This window comes from Lactuca virosa, chromosome 7, assembly GCF_052849685.1.
Source record: "Lactuca virosa cultivar CGN04683 chromosome 7, Lactuca_virosa_CGN04683_v6, whole genome shotgun sequence".
NCBI lineage: Eukaryota > Viridiplantae > Streptophyta > Magnoliopsida > Asterales > Asteraceae > Lactuca > Lactuca virosa.
Genome location: NC_136432.1, coordinates 142,706,671 through 142,723,447, shown reverse-complemented (window position 1 = coordinate 142,723,447; position 16,777 = coordinate 142,706,671). Strand labels below are relative to the sequence as shown.

Genomic DNA, 16,777 nt, shown 5'->3' with positions numbered 1-16,777 from the left:
GTTTCTACATAGCACAAAGCAAGCAGCATTCAAGCATTGACATTAAACAATTAGGGAATTCTATCTCGTAACACCTGAAGATCTCTAATAACTAGCATGCATCACTACAAACTCATATAACAGGCATAAAGGTATCTCTCATAAACATGCATTCTATCATTCAATCGTAAGCAGATTCTTAGCCCTACTCTAGCATGCAATCCACATATAAACATACTAGACATATCAATATGTATATATATATATATATATATATATATATATATATATATATATATATATATATATATATATATATCTTGGGGAAACACTTACTTGAGCTTGGCTGATTGCATGCATCACTCCCCTTTTTCTTTTATAAGACTTTTTAGAAATTTTCTTTTCTTTAATTTTTTACCAACTCCTTAGTTTGAGTTTAGGCACACCCGAGAGTATGCCCAAACCCCTTAAACCAAGGCTCTGATCCCAACTTGAAATGTCCCAAAAATTGATGGGTTTTGATACAAAATATAAGTGTGTTTTTTCATATAAAACGGTCAATAGAAGCATAAAAAATAACAAGTTTATTTTGAGTTTATAACAAAACCAAACCATCTAGGATCCATTTATAGAGGTTATAATGATATTAAAACAACGACAGAGTGTTTTAGAATGACAAACTTTGGAGCCTTTGAACCCGCGTGGTTTTGGGGTGTTGATGAAGATAGAAAAATCAAAGAGTATGATTTTCTCTACAAATATCCACCATCAAGATTAAGGCACTTCGAATGCTAGTTCCTTCTAGTATTGTTGAGTGTCTTAAGCCTTTAAGTACTTTACTCAAATAAGAACTAAAGGAGACAACTCAATAGGTCTTTTAATCATCAAACTAGCTTCTAGAGAAAGAGAGAGAGAGAGAGAGAGAGAGAGAGAGAGAGAGAAAGATAAAGAGAGAGAGAGAGAGAGACGAGATGAGAGGAAGAAAGAGGATTCGACCACTAGATGAAAGAGTAGAAAAACTAGCCAAAAAAGCAAGCACATGAATCTTTTTTATACTCCCATGCAAGACATACATTTAGATTATAATAACATAAAGTATTGGTAGCCTTTTAGAAGCATGGGGGACATAAGCAGAAAGTTGACAAGCAACCTCTTATTGTAAAAATGATTTTGGCCATGCTTAAGAAGAAGACAAAAATTGTCTACCTTATGATATAATAACTACATATACTCTCTTTAATTATTATTTTCACAAAACAATAATTATTCTCTAAATAAATACAAAATTTGATATTATTTATTAATAATCATATTAATAAATATACAAAATGTGCCAATTTGATAAAGGCGTGACCCTATAGGATCATATATTATTAACAATATCTCTCAATAACGATTCTTACACATATAGATTTTACAATCTCCTACTTGTACAAGATTCATTATAGACTGACATAGACAATAGTTTACATCAAGCAACGAGCTACTGCCCTTAATAACATATGAAGGGTGCCATCTTATCAACAACCAATTCCATGAGCTCTAAGCTACAATATTTACTAAAAGGTGTGGTATCAATTATTCATTTGTCTTAGACATCATGTTGAACATGAGATACGGATCGCCATCAATCTCATTTGGTGTTCAGCTTTTAGTAAGGGCTTAGATGTCTAATTCTAAAAAAATAAGAGGAACAAATCTCATCTTGACTACATATGCCCATCATTGTAGTTCATGTCATACCTAATGATGGCTCTTATGACTGCCTTTTACGGAACTGTGTTAAAAGATGTCAAAGCACAAAAATTCATACACTTCAAGTCCCAAATATGTATCTTAGGTCAAAGAATACAAAGATACTACCTTGATTAAAAATTCACTCATGAATACGATCCATAGAGTGATTTTGATGCGGGTCAGGTCCAATACTTATTCTCTTAATCAAGTACCTATGATGTTGGTAGCAACTCTTGCTATTTTCATCTATATGCAAATCATCCAATTCACTTATATTAGTTTTATCTCATAGATGCTCCCACAACTATGAATGACTATGGACATTTAGAATAACCTAGTTATTCAAGGATTAAACATTCTAATATAGAACACAACAATATATGTTGCTTATATTGTTCCAATATCTAAATACTAATTTTCAATCAATTACATCTACATATATCAACACGATCCTATAGCACCAACTTGACTTTCATACTTTAGCTAATGAATGAGTTATGTTAAGTAGATTTGACAAACTTGATTGGTATAAACTGTGTGAATACAAACATTTTCATTTATATATATATATATATATATATATATATATATATATATATATATATATATATAACTCATTACAGAGAAAACTATTGAGAACAAATTAGATGCTTAAATATGACTTAGATACCAATACATGCGTAATGGAATTACTCATAGTCAAAATGAACTATACATTAAGCATCTTAGTATGTGGTTCCCCGACAATAATGTACTCTAACTATGACGTGTAATTGTAATTAAAATCTACATGGAGCTACTATCCATGTAATTTAAATCTACATGGAACTACTATCCATGTAGAAAAACTAGCCAAAAAATGCAAACACATGCATCTTTTTATACTCCCATGCAATACATACCTTTATATTATAATAACATAAAATATTGGTAGCCTTTTAGAAGCATGGAGGACATAAGAACAAAGTTGACAAGCAATCTCTTCTCTTATAAAAATGATTTTGGCCTTGCTTAAAAAGAAGACAAAAATTTTCTAGCTAGTTTATTAACCATGGTATCTTAACTCATTAACTTAATCACGGTTAACCAAAGTGTCCAAAACTTTGTACATGAATTATTAAATCATACCATGTGATATAATAACTAGTTATACTCTCTTTAATTAATATTTTCACAAAACAATAATTATTCCCAAAATAAATACAAGAATTGATATTATTTATTAATAATCATAGTAATAAATATACAAAATGTGCCAACTTGATAAATGTATGACCCTATATGATAATATGTTATTATCAATATCACTCAACAATGATTCTTGGGCATATAGATTTAACAAAAGTCACAGCAAAAATTTTGTTTTTAAATCAACCAAAAACCCAACATCCTTTCATTCAAATCATCGATAATCAAAGTTATGGTGTATCCTCAAAACAACAACGATAAAACAAAAAAGATAGTGCAAAATAAAATCACGGGGTGTGCAATGCAATCATACCGAGATCTTTTGGAACCAGAAGTAGCTGAAAACGTTTAAACATAAAACTATAAGCACAAAGCTTAATAAGTTCCCGAATATACAAACATGCCTCGCCCAACATACAAACAAGTCTCACCTAACGGGCCTAATCCAACATACAAACAGGCCTCGACCAATAGATATAACGAGCCTTTCCTACATACAACGAGTCTCACCCAAAGGGCCTCGCCTAACATACAAACAAGCCTCGCCCAACAATCATGCAAGAGTTACACAGACCGCCTAACATCCTACATTATAGTGAGAAGGCTCACCTCGATGTAGTCAAAATCCAACAGCTCTCATACAGTCGAGGAACATGTGATAAACACCACCTAGTCAACCATACAAGATGAAACCTTAGTTCACCTACCAAACTAGTAATTTGACCAAAAGTCAACCCATGTCAAAGTCAGCGATCAAAGTCAATTGTCCCAAGTTGACTTGATAGGGTCACCACGTCATGACCTCCTATTGGTCACGTCGTGGCCTAATAAAGAAAAAATAGTCGTGTGTCTTCCCCAGTCGCCACGTCGTGGCAGCCAAACGTCATGTCGTGGAAATTGGGTCTAACAACTTAAAGGGTTAAGCCGTTTTCCATCAAACCCATGAGCTCTAAAGCTCAGATATGATTCTTTTCATGGTCTGTATGGATAAAGTTTCCAACTTTATCCATTAATACATTCCTCTAAGCCTATATCTGAATTCTAAGGTCCAAAAAGGCAACTTAATGCATAGGATTTAACCATTAACCACTTAATCCATGAAGTCTTTAGTTCAAAACTTCCAAAAGGACTTTAGGGACCCAAATGATTACTAAAAATGCAACATTTATGGATATGCATACCCCCATGCATGTCCTTTCCCAAATCTAGGCCAAAAGATGCAATATAACCTAAAATTCATGGAAGGTTCCCAAATCACCACCACCTCCTAGATCTATGAGATATAATGCTCTTGGGACATAGAGAAACCATAAAGTTGCAAACTTTTATCTCTTCAAACCATACCAACCACATCAAGTGAACCAAAATATGACATAAAACCTAGATATAAAGAGGAAAGAATCAAAAGATGGAAACATGAGGACTTACAAAGAGTCCGCGAGATGCACACAAGTGAAGGAAAGATTTGTTTGTTGAATCAAGGCACCAACTCTTCTTCTTCCTTTAAAACCACCAAGAACTTGCAAAATTAGCACAAAAGCTTCAACAGGGCCAGGGTTTGGACAAACAGTTATTTGAAGGTGATGGAGGCTGAGGGTGGAGGAAACCCTAACCATCATTTCCTTTAAATAGGGTTTAAAGCCCGAAAAATAGGGTTTGGCCCAAAATGGTTACCACATCGTGGGCAACATGGTGTCATGTCGTGACACTCATTTAAGATGCACGTTTCCAAACCAATTTGCCACGTGTTGGTGATACCTTCACCATGTTATGGCCAGCCATATTTTCAATATATATATATATATATATATATATATATATATATATATATATATATATATATATATATATATATATATATAATTTTTTAAAAAATTCATACCTCGGAAAAATCGGATGTTACAAAGATCCACATGTGTTAAAGATCATTAATTACCTATTGCCGAGTTTATGCGTTTATAAGGACCAGTCCAACCGTGTCTTCTTGAATCACAGTTGTTTTATTTTATTAAAATAATTATGAGTAGTGATTTACCGGATGGTAGTGTTAGGATGATAAATCCTTGAACCTTAATGTGCATACATTCATTATAGGATCATTATATACATGATTTATTTCTTACGACCATTAAGATTAATGAAAATCAAAACATGCACAATACGATTCAGAAAAAAAAACTAATCACAATAGGAATCGGTGAATAATGAATAAATATCCATTGTATTGTAGTAATTAACCATGATTTTGAGATGTAACCGTGTTTAAACAAAAATACCTGAAGTGGTTTGATTCTAATCACTTTATCTAGTTAGTTATTGATTTATGTCTACTGAGTTTATCATCAAAACCTATTTTTGTTGCTTTGGGTGTGCCAAGTTTATCATATAATCAAACATTCTAATATTACTATCGTTCTCCTAGTGTTTGACAATACGGTTTACCACAACTATACTGTTACACAATTAGGTTCACTGTCTAGTGTGTATAATAATATGGCTGCGATAAAATCAGTTCTACGAATTTAAAATTTTCATCGATATTTATATATAGTTAATCACACATCATGTTTATTCTTAAAATCTTTGGTGGACTTGGTACCATTTTGAATTGATTGAGTCTATCTATGAACAAAATTATTGTCTAGCAAACAACTGAATAACAAATGGTATTTGGTCTAACGGTAATTATAAATAGATTAATTTTTCGTTAAAGAAAAAAAAACAAATGAATACAAATGACTTTATCCGCATCATGTAGGCACAAATTGCCATGGTAAAGTCACTTAAAAACAAAATTGCCGTCTCTAAAATAAATTAAATACAAGTGTCTTTGATCGATAAGCTCAATTAAAAACAAAATTGCCGTCTATAAAACAAATTAAATACAGAATATCTTTGATGAGGTCAGGTTGAAACTAATTTGCAGTCTATAAAACAAATAATTGAACATATTATATAGATGTCCTTGAGTGGGCCATGCAGGAACAAAATGGCGTCTATTGATATTTAGTCTTAGACGGGGTCATGTAGGAACACAATTATTCTTTTTCAGAAGATAAGTATACAAAGGTTGTGGAGTATGTCATGTTGGAAACAAATTGCTGTCTATAAAACAAATTATGCACAAATTGTCTTTCCTCTGGTAATGTAGGAACAAAACTGCCATTTAAAAAAAAACAAATTAAATATAGATGTCTCTGATGTGGCAGGGGTCCATCTCTCTTTCTGGGAAGAAGACTACCATTTAATAGGTTGACTATAGAGCTCCAATATCATTTATGAAACAACCATTGCAATCTGCTTTTGCTTTTACTTCAACAATGATTATGTTCGATGCTACTGGACCAATGAAGGAATCTCAAGCCTCCACCTCCTCCTCTATGGAATCATCACAACCATGCCGTCAGTTTGAATTTCCTGAGATTCTGTTAGCAACCAATAACTTTGACGAGTCATTAGTAATTGGGAACGGAGGTTTTGGAAATGTTTACAAAGGCAACATTCTTAACGGTTCAAGTGTCGTTATTGCTGCTATTAAACGGTTGGATCCTGAGTCAACTCAAGGGGCAGTAGAATTTTGGGCTGAAGTTGAGATGCTTTCAAAGTTGCGTCACTGTCATCTTGTATCCTTGTTTGGTTATTGTAATTATGAAAAAGAGATGATCCTCATCTATGAGTATATGCCCAATGGAACACTTGAAGACCACCTCCATAAACTTGGTACCCCTCTTTCTTGGCTTCAGAGACTCAAGATCTGCATAGGTGCTGCACGTGGGTTAGACTACCTCCATACAGGTACAGGGATTGAGTCGGGTGTTATACATCGTGATGTTAAGAGTTCAAATATTTTGTTAAATGAAAGTGGGGCAGCTAAAATTTCGGACTTTGGGTTGTCCAAAATAGGCCCAACCAACCAGCCATCTACATATGTCAACACACTTGTTAAAGGAACTTTTGGGTATTTCGATCCAAATTATTTCACAACTGGAAGGTTGACTAGGAAATCTGATGTGTATGCTTTTGGGGTAGTGTTGTTGGAAGTGTTGTGTAGGAAGCGTGCAGTGGATAGAAGTCTTGATGAGGAGCAATGCGGTTTAGTGACATGGGCTCAAGATTCTGTCAAAGAGGGAAAACTAAAGAATATAATTGATTCTGATATAAGGGGTCAAATATCCACAAAATGTTTGAAGGAGTTTATTCGAATGGTAGATAGATGTTTGCTTGGAAATCCAAAACAACGACCTACGATGGCTGAGGTTGTGGTCAGTCTTGATTCTATACTAACATTACAGGAGAAAACCAATAATTCCTTGCAGACTTCCGGAAAAACATTATATGAAAGAATGCTTGATTTGTTGCCCTTTCCCTCCAACGAAGAGAACTCTGGTATTTCAAGCTCCTATTTAATTATGCACGCAAATACTTTAAATTTTCTCCCAACGTCAAAAAACAAAAGAGTACTGACGTTGATTTGTCAATCGACATTATAGTTAGTAGTTTTGGAAAGATTGCTGAATGATAGTTTATGGCGTTCATATCTGTCCAGACTTTGAGAGCAAAACTTTTTTATGTGACATAACTTGCAAAATTATAAAAAAGACTAGCTTCAAGTTTATGCCTTTTACCTTCTTCTCTTCTCAACTTAGACAAAATACTTTTTTTGTTCAGCAAATATACTTTCTGTCTCTAGATCGTCAGACAAATGTTTTGTAACAATGATTTTTTTCAACTTATTCAAAATTAATTATATATTCAGTATATACACACTTCCCTTCCATGTGGTCGACTTCTATACATATCCGTATTTTATTGAAATTGACATGAACAAGATCACATCGTATAAGAGGTCATTCTAACATTGTAACATAATACATGTTTTTACATTCCTTTTCTGTTTTTATGGAGTCAATGGTAATGGAAAGTTGAATCAATATAAGAATTTGATGTGAACAAACTATCAAAGGTATTTCAAGCCTTGTCTTGATATGAATCATCATTAAGAGAATTATGAATTACTTTATAATGTGGGAATGATAAAAATGGCTTATATACTGAACTCTAAAAATCCATGTATTATACTTTTAAAACAAGAAAAACACTAGAAACCAATTATATAGTCGTTTATTACAGTACTGTCTGTTATTGGTCTTTTGACTATCCAACTTTCACAAGTTACAGTGTAATTGAGCCTCTAGGAGTCAACACATTTGTAATAAACAAGCACTACGTTATGCTTGAGGCTCAATTGCACTGTTACTTGTGAAAGCTGTGGTCATCAACTATGATATGCTTGAGAAGTTGTATGTGCAATGTTTTAGCATCACAAGTCCTTCTAATGCATGTTCTTCATCACATTCATCTTCTTCTGTAAGCTAGTGGGTGCAATAAAAGTATTTTAGTATACTATACTCTTGCTTTCCTTATTCTATGGGAATATACCTTTTGTTGAATGTAATATCTGACGATGTAAAATGGGTATACTAGTCGAAATCCTACGGCTTTCCTGGAGTCTATGAGGAAGTGTGCACGAATTGAAGGGATGCAGCCTATTACCTAAAGTAGTTACAATTTTAAACATATCCATTGATTGTAAGTAAGAATAGTACTATAGAGACTTTACAAGTCACATCAAAACCTAGTGAAAAAAATAATAATTGACCGAGTATATATGGTGTTGAAAAAGTAACAATAGCAATCATATAATATTTTTTTATTCCTCTGTTTCAGCCCATGGTGATGTAAAATTATCAAGTGATAAAAAGGGAAAGAGTCCAAACTTTGGTGATACAATAAAAGCTGACAACAAATATTCCTCAAATCCTTCTCCGAATTTGAAAGCGTTTAAGTTTGCTGATCTGCAAAGGGCAACTAAAAATTTTAGTCAAGACTTTCTCTTGGGAGATAATGGAGTTATGTTCTTATGTTGGGTTGACAAGTTCACATCCGTTCCTTCAACAAAGGGTGTTGGGATTGCAGTTGCTGTTAAAAGGTGTCAAGGTCTTCAAGAATATGAAGTAAGAATCAATCCACATCAATTTATACTATTTATTAATAGGGAAAATACCGGGTATAGACATTTTTTGGGGTTGAATTCAGAAATATAGACACAAAAAGTTGGATTTCCGAGTATAGACATGGATTCCACGGAGGTAGCTGCGAGGGGCTCCGCGGAATGCACTGTAGCTCCACGGAATGACAAAATCATAAATAAATCAGGGTATTAAAAAAAAGAAACTCAAGATCCATTCTTCGGAGATACCTCCGAGGAATGAATCTTCAGAAAGAAAAAAAAATCACCTCCAATGATTCTTTTATGTAAAGATCTCTAATTAAAAGACCAATTTTTTTTCCACCTCACATATCATTCCAAACATTGTCAAGAAAAATTTATACTATCATAATCTTTTCTTGAAAATAATTAGTTGGCGAATGAATATAAACCCCGAAGAATCGATGTGAAAAAAAATTCTGAAGATCCATTCCTCGGAGCTACCTCCGCCGAATGAGTTCATTTCTCGAAGGTAGCTCCGCGGAATGGATCTTGAGCTTTTTTTTAATACCCTGATTTATTTATGATTTTGTCATTCCGCGGAGCTACAGTGAATTCCATAAAGCCCCTCGGAGCTACCTCCGCGGAATCCATGTCTATACCCGGAAATTCAATTTTTTGTGTCTATATTTTAGAATTCAACCCCAAAAAATGTCTATAGCCAGTATTTTCCCTTATTAATATAATAAAACTTGTTGGAGGTTCTCTTAGAGACTTGTCTCCCAGAGTCTTTATATACCATTAACATCAACATCAACCTTACACCGAATACAAAATCATCATTTACAAGAAGTAGCACATACAATATATTATCTGAAACACCATGTTAACTTAAGTATTAGCCAAACTATCCTAGTTTCTGTCTTGTTGAGAGCTCCAAGTAGCATTGTCATAGTATGGTTGCAGAAGTATTACTAGAACTTCATGAAAATTTCTTTCTAGATGTATACCTTATACTTTGTAGTGAAACAAAAAGAAACGAGGATAAAAGATGGTAAAAAGGTTTGTGTTCTAGGAAAGGTCTTATGTTATTTATTATCATGTGCATGAGAGAAGGCAAAAGAAAGATAACAAATTCATTAAAAGTAAATAGGTTAATTCAAGTCCGAGGTAGTTAATTTATTTCGAAAAAAGATGATAAATCATATGCTTTCGATTCTATTCAAATGTTTCGACATTTATGAGAATGTCTTAGAGAGAATACAAAATTTATCTACCCTTCCTTTATGTTCTCTCCAGAAAAGCTCGAGAATATGCAATTTTTTTTTGTTTCTTTTTATTTCTTACAAAATTACTCTTTTTGTCTACAAGAAAGTGACTCAAAACGACATATTTATTTGTTAGGTAAAGAACAACGGTAAACGAAAAACAAACATGAGAAATACAAGAAATCAGAAACGAAATCAAAACACACAGAACACAACACAATATTTAAGTGGTTCACATTATCTTGCGATAGGCTACGTCCACTGTCGAACCAGAGAGAGAGAGATTTTATTCCAGCTATTCTGCTACAATGTTACAGATATGGTTGTTCATAAGTATATATATACAAGAAAATTTGACCTAAACCTAAAAGGTCAAGCCCAACCGAAAAACACTAATAATAATAATAATAATAATAATAATAATAATAATAATAAAGACAAAAAAACAAAAGAGAAAACATTGGTCTGCCCAAAACTTTCCGGTCTTTAAAATTCAAATCTAATGAAAAGGCTGCATATTTAACATTATTAACAATAGGTGGAAAAGAACATGACCTTTCAACCATATTGCATATAGGTAGATTGTGGCTGTTAACCGGTGACAGATGAACAAATGTGGATCTAATGATAAACTTTAAATTGGATTGAACTTAAGCCTGTATTTCTTTCAACATCTTAGTTTTAAGTTGTAAATGCAACTCATGAGTCATTTTTTCATAGAACAATGGATCGTCTAAAACAACGATTTTTATCAGATATAAAAAAGAAAGAAGCTCATAGAAGTCGAAATATGAAAAAATAGTATGATATGATAGGCGAAATCTCAATGCTAAATGTTTTGTTGATTAAAATCCTTTCAATGACTAACTTTAAATTTTGTGAGATCAGACAGTGGCAGGCGTATTAGGAAGTTTGGCTCATCCAAATATTATTAGTCTTTTGGGACACTCTAATGATAAACCACACGAATACTTGCTTGTTTACGAGTACATGGAAAAGAGAAATCTTGATCACTTCTTATTTGAAGGTAATATATATTATTGGATTATTTTGACTTAGAAGTACTTTATCTAACATGAACAATTTTGCAGATGCACCACTTTCCTGGGGACGACGACTTATAATATTGATAGGAGTAGCACGTGCACTTGCGTATATACATTCGTCAAGCTATCAAGTGATACACCGTAATGTTAAACCCTCTAATATATTCCTCGATCAGGTAGTCTTAAGCTATTGAAGATTTTTAGTGGTGAAGGAACCACTTCCAAGCATTTGTTTTTTTGCCATGAAAATTAACAAATTATTTTTCTTGATTATGCAAGGATTTTAATGCAAAACTGGGGGATTTTGGGTTTGCAAAATTTGGGTCTGAAATTCACAAATTAGATGCCACTACACGTGTTATGGGTACCATTGGTTATGTTGACCCATCGTATGTAAAGACAGGTAGGCTCCTACAAAATAATATCTATTCAAGTGAACTTCTACCACATTTGCGATTAATTTTTCGTAAGAAAACAAATCATTCTTCCAGAGTTTCAGGATGAGCCCATTTTAGATAAATATGGAAATGTAAATATGAAGAAAAAAGACCATCCTTGAACTGTTTTTTCTATAAGTATATATTTTCACCGGAACCATGGATTGTTAAACAAATATGCCAATTTGTAGTGATTAATTTAAAGGTTAATCTCTATATTATGATCATAAAAAAAATACAAATTACAGGTCATCTGACTATGAAGAGCGATGTCTATAGCTTCGGAGTGGTATTGCTGGTAACCCTAACAGGTGATGGGGCATGGGGGTCGCCTAATTATCAATTAAATTTGGCAGAACTGGCAGGTCCATTCCTAACAAGTAGAAGCAAGCTAGATAAAATAATGGATCCACGTCTACAGAAAGATTACCAGCTAAAAGGTGCTTTCAAATGTGCTGCACTCGCATTAAGATGTGTAGCTACCGATTCTAAGGATAGACCTTCAAGTGAAGAAGTTTTGCAGCGCTTGGAACGAATATATGCTCTAACCAAATAATGTAACTGTTAAAATATGAACTTGATACTTTGGTGCAGAGTCGTTAAGGATTCTTATGTTGGCTAGAATTTGTCAAATTGCAGAAAGCTTGAAGGTCTCAAATAGCACTACTAGAAAAAGAGGTATCAGCGATGAATTAGCCACCGAAAAAATCCCTAGCTAATCAATGATGGACTTGCAAGAGTTTAGCGACCAAAGTTATATTAATGTGTAATACTGAATTTCAGATGTGGTTGATTCAATGGATTCTTTTCATCCGGGAAAAATCGGTAGCTGATTTTTTAATTCCCTCCCATTTATTTGGTTCAACTTTTTGTTTCCCTCCCACTTATTTCGTTCCCCCATTCATCTCTCCCAAATCGACACCCTCAACCTCTCTTCCCAAATCGACTCCCTCACTTCTCCTCCCAAATCTTCTGTAAATCTTATGTAACATTCTTTTACATTTAGCCCTTCGTCTTTCTCATCCTCCATTGCGCATCGAGATGGCGCCGATCGATCTCAGGTTACAAAATGCGAGAAACCCTAGCGATAGCATCATATTCATCATCGACGACAACAAATGTCATCCCACCAGCCGAAGCAGCTTGGGTTAATACATATGAAAGATTATCACCGCGCTGAAAATCATTCACCCCTCCTTCTCAAGTATTGACTGGACATCTTTTTTTTTAGTTTGCTTTCTATTAATTCTTCTTCCCATGTCAATCCAAACGAAATCAATGTTCATGAATCTCATGTCGTACTAAATAGTTAAAATCAGAGTGATAATATATTGAGCTGTTAGAAGCAAAATCATTGTTTAGGATTATGAATCTCATATTGAACTAAATGATTAACCTCAGAGTTATTTAGTTGGGTTACTGGAAACAAAATTAATGCTCAAAGACCTCATATAAATTCATCAACATCTTTCTAGGAGAAAAGAAGTTTTTTTTTTCATATCCCTGAAGGTTCCTTAGCCCCTCTCATTTTTAACACGACCTAATGGATTTGTTGGTGAATTCCCTGCACTCTGCAATTCCAGTTGTGATATCTAGAGTTAACCAGGTGGATACAGCAAGACTTGATGTTGAGATGTCAGCCATGTTGAAAGAGCAATTAGTCAAGGTTTGCTCTGAAATGAAGGTATATTATCACATAGTCGAGGTTTTTCTTTTTGTTTCCATCTTTAATTTAATTACCAAATCTTATCCTTTTGGGATTAGCCAGGATTGTTTTTCAATACGAAGCTGAGCTTGATGCTTTCCTTGAGTTTCTCTTCTGGAGGTTCTCCATTTGGGTTGATAAACCTACTCCAGGAAATGCTCTCATGAATCTAAAAAATAGAGATGAGCATGTCATGACTACAAGAGGAAAAAGTAAGAAGTTTCAAATATATGATTATATCCATTCTATCATGTGCAAATTGTGTGGGTGTGACCATTTAGCTTTACATCTCAATTAATTTCAATCTATTCTCTAGTTAGATCATGATTGGAGGGACCTGAACTCACTATTGCGTAAAAGATATGGTGTTGTGTTGCTACAGTTGGTGGACAATATATTTGGACTTGTCTACAATCTTTTTCTGGTTTTTGTCGATGGGGTGATTTTAATTAGATATATGCTATTCCATGTTTAGATAGTTGAACCTAATAAGGTATAATTGCAATCCTCCCCTCGTATTCTGTTAGTTTTTATATTTTAGTGCTGCTACAACTTATTTATAACTAACTATTTAAGTGACATAATTTTATTATAAAATGGTACTAGATGTCAGCAAATACTTACTTGGGATAAGGGAAAAGAAACTTGGAAGCACATACAATATAAAAGAATATGGCTAAATATATTAGGCATATCCTGATATATGATATATTTGAATCTAGAAATTAAGACATCATTATTAGTTGTATATTATTTACAGGTACAAGAATCTTAGTGAGAGAGCCCTGGACATATTCGCCCCTACACAGTCAAATTGACGTATTTGCCCTTCTGGTTTGCTACTAGTACCAAGATAAACTCCAAATGATTCACCCGAGATGGAAAACTAGTGCAAAGTCTCTTATAAGGTATAATGTTATCATCAATTAATGGTTTGTTTTCCTTTTAAAATGATTTTAGTTTTAAAGGATAAAGGATGAGCGTATTGAAAGTACATTGTTACAAATTGTTTTCTTTGTAGGCTATTCTTGATCGTATACGTGAGGAGATAAAGGATGTGCTTAGGGTGGAACGTGAAGAAATTAAGCCATAAAAACAAGAAATTTTCAAGATTTATAACGACATTCACACTTAATTCACTAGAGGAAGTAACCTACCCAACTAATTAAACTTTCACATTTGATTTTTCTAATTTGGTTTCGATACTTTGAAATCGATTTACACTTTGACTCTCGATACTTGTGATTTAGTTTCAATACTTTGAATGTGATTTGGTTTCGATACTTTGAAATTGAATATTAATCTTCATTTACCAGGTCAAATATTTATATTTAATTTAGTAATTGGATTTTAATTGTAATTTATTATATACATTAGATTTATTTTGTAGATTTTGGTTATAGATTTAGAATATTAAAACAAATGATATAATTGGCAATCAACGACAAAATTTTTTGGTTTTATGAGTTTTCTTAAAAAATTATATTGTAGCTAAATAACTCATCAATGACGGATTAGCGACAAACATCAACGACAGATTAACGACAAAATCCAGAGGTTCCATAAGCAATTTGTGACTTCGCTAATCCGTCACTAATTTGTCGCTAACTATTAGCGACAAGGTTTTTTCGACTACCAAATTTCGTCGCTAATCCGTCGTTGATGGCCTTCAGCAACGGATCAGCGCAGAATTGTCCGTCAGTGATACCTCTATTTGTAGTAGTGTAGAAGCTGAAGATGTTGATGATTGTTCGTGACTAAGAAAAAGATGTTGGGGCTAGATGGAGCAAATGTTCCAAGTATAAGAAGAATAAGATGCTTAGGGTGCATTTAGTTACAGATAAATGGGCCATTTTTTGGAAAAAAATACCAAGAAAAATGAGAATTTTAAAAACGTGTTTAGTTCATCGATTTTTCTCGGAAAATAAAAATTTTCCGTTTTTTAAAACTACAAAGAACTTAGTAAATTTTGGAAAACCGATAATCATTCTTTTCCACATTTTTCTAATTTAAAAAATATAAACATACACCCACCCCAACCCTACACACTTCTACATACCCCACCTTAACACCCCCAACCCACACACTCCTAAGAGCATCATGGGGGTTTAATCAGAGTTGAATAGATGATTACTAGGATTGAATAGAAGTTTAATGGAATGTGAGTGATGACATGGAGGAGAGTTGAATGAGAGAGTTGTATGATCATTGAGTGGTTCAATATATTTAATCTTTTCTTTTCCAATTAAATTTCAAACAAAATATAGAAATCCATTAAACTTTGTAGAGTTTAATGGAGTGTGGATGTTAAAGAGTATAGTTGAATAAAAAGTGAAATGTTGATGTTGTAGTGATGTGTCAATCCATTGAACTCGGTAGAGTTCAATGGATTGTGGATGCCCTAAGCTCACCTCAACCCCACCCCCACCCCCACAAATACACACACCACCACCACTACCCCCCACAAACACACACACACACACACACAACCACCCCCACCCCCACAAATAAACACACACACACACGCACACCACAATTACCCCCTACAAACACACCCACACCCACCCCCTACAAACACACACACACACACACACACACATACAACCACTCCATCCCCCCCCCCCATAAACACACACCACCACTAGCACTACCCCCACAAAAACACTCTCTCACACACACCACTACTATAAATTCCGACCTACCATCACATCCACCATTACCCTGTCACCGCCACAATCACCTATGCCACCTTGTCACCACCGTCATACCGCCGCCACCACAACTATCGCCATCATCGCCACCACGTTGCCGCCGCCACCACCACAATTATCGCCATCATCGCCGCCACCACCACCACCATTGTCACACCCCCAAACCAGATGGCAGAAACGTCCGGGGGTGGAATGAGAACACAGTATCATAAGTACATAAACAACCATCATATCATATGATTATATCAGTTACATGACCCAAATGTTACTTAGTATCAGAATACATTACAAGGTTTGCATGTTATCAAATAAAGTAGTTCTCGTAATGATATTTGGTGTTTTGTCTTCAAAAGTAGCTCCACTGATCCGAGCTTAATTGTTTCCTGAGATTACATGCCGTTTTAAAAGTCAACATAAAGTTGGTGAGTTCATAAGAGTTCAGTTGTAGAAAAATCTGATATTTTTCCTTAGATGAAAATTGTATCTCCGTCTTGTAAAAAGTTTTGTATTTGTACGCCTTCAGCGTAAAAGAAGAATGTATGTGTGTAGTATGTATCCAAAAGCATTAATAAAATAAAAGTTCCCATAACTTCTAAAGTTATAGAAAGTGTGACTTGTCATGTGATTTTTATTATCCAAAAATCGAGTGTATAAGTAAATAACCATACTTATAAATGTGTTTTGTACTAGAATTTCACTATTCGATGTTATAGTAAG

The 16,777-nt window shown here is 34.0% G+C and overlaps 1 protein-coding gene across 6 annotated transcripts; it reads left to right on the top strand.

The window, feature by feature from the left end:
- The first annotated feature begins 6,037 nt into the window (after window positions 1–6,037).
- LOC145127886 (putative receptor-like protein kinase At5g59700) lies at window positions 6,038–14,657 on the top strand. 6 transcript variants are annotated; one of them, XM_079063017.1, is made up of 11 exons: window positions 6,038–7,290; window positions 8,632–8,918; window positions 11,050–11,188; window positions 11,253–11,383; window positions 11,487–11,610; window positions 11,893–12,201; window positions 12,284–12,322; window positions 12,428–13,328; window positions 13,409–13,561; window positions 14,110–14,257; window positions 14,371–14,655. In XM_079063017.1, the coding sequence occupies exons 1-6, from the start codon at window positions 6,183–6,185 to the stop codon at window positions 12,198–12,200; spliced, it is 2,097 nt and encodes a 698-aa protein (XP_078919143.1). In that variant the 5' UTR covers window positions 6,038–6,182; the 3' UTR covers window position 12,201; window positions 12,284–12,322; window positions 12,428–13,328; window positions 13,409–13,561; window positions 14,110–14,257; window positions 14,371–14,655. The 6 variants fall into 6 exon arrangements, with proteins under 6 accessions (XP_078919143.1, XP_078919141.1, XP_078919139.1 ...); XM_079063015.1 differs by adding an exon at window positions 13,670–13,842 and having other exon boundaries at window positions 6,039–7,290; window positions 12,284–13,328; window positions 14,371–14,657; XM_079063013.1 differs by adding an exon at window positions 13,666–13,842 and having other exon boundaries at window positions 6,039–7,290; window positions 12,284–13,328; window positions 14,371–14,657.
- Window positions 14,658–16,777: the final 2,120 nt, after the last annotated feature.

Coding starts and splice junctions, on each gene's coding strand:
- LOC145127886 (XM_079063015.1), top strand. CDS start 6,183: ATGAAACAACCATTGCAATCTGCTTTTGCTTTTACTTCAACAATGATT. Junction 7,291..8,631: donor CTCCAACGAAGAGAACTCTG/GTATTTCAAGCT, acceptor CCTCTGTTTCAG/CCCATGGTGATGTAAAATTA. Junction 11,189..11,252: donor TGATCACTTCTTATTTGAAG/GTAATATATATT, acceptor ACAATTTTGCAG/ATGCACCACTTTCCTGGGGA.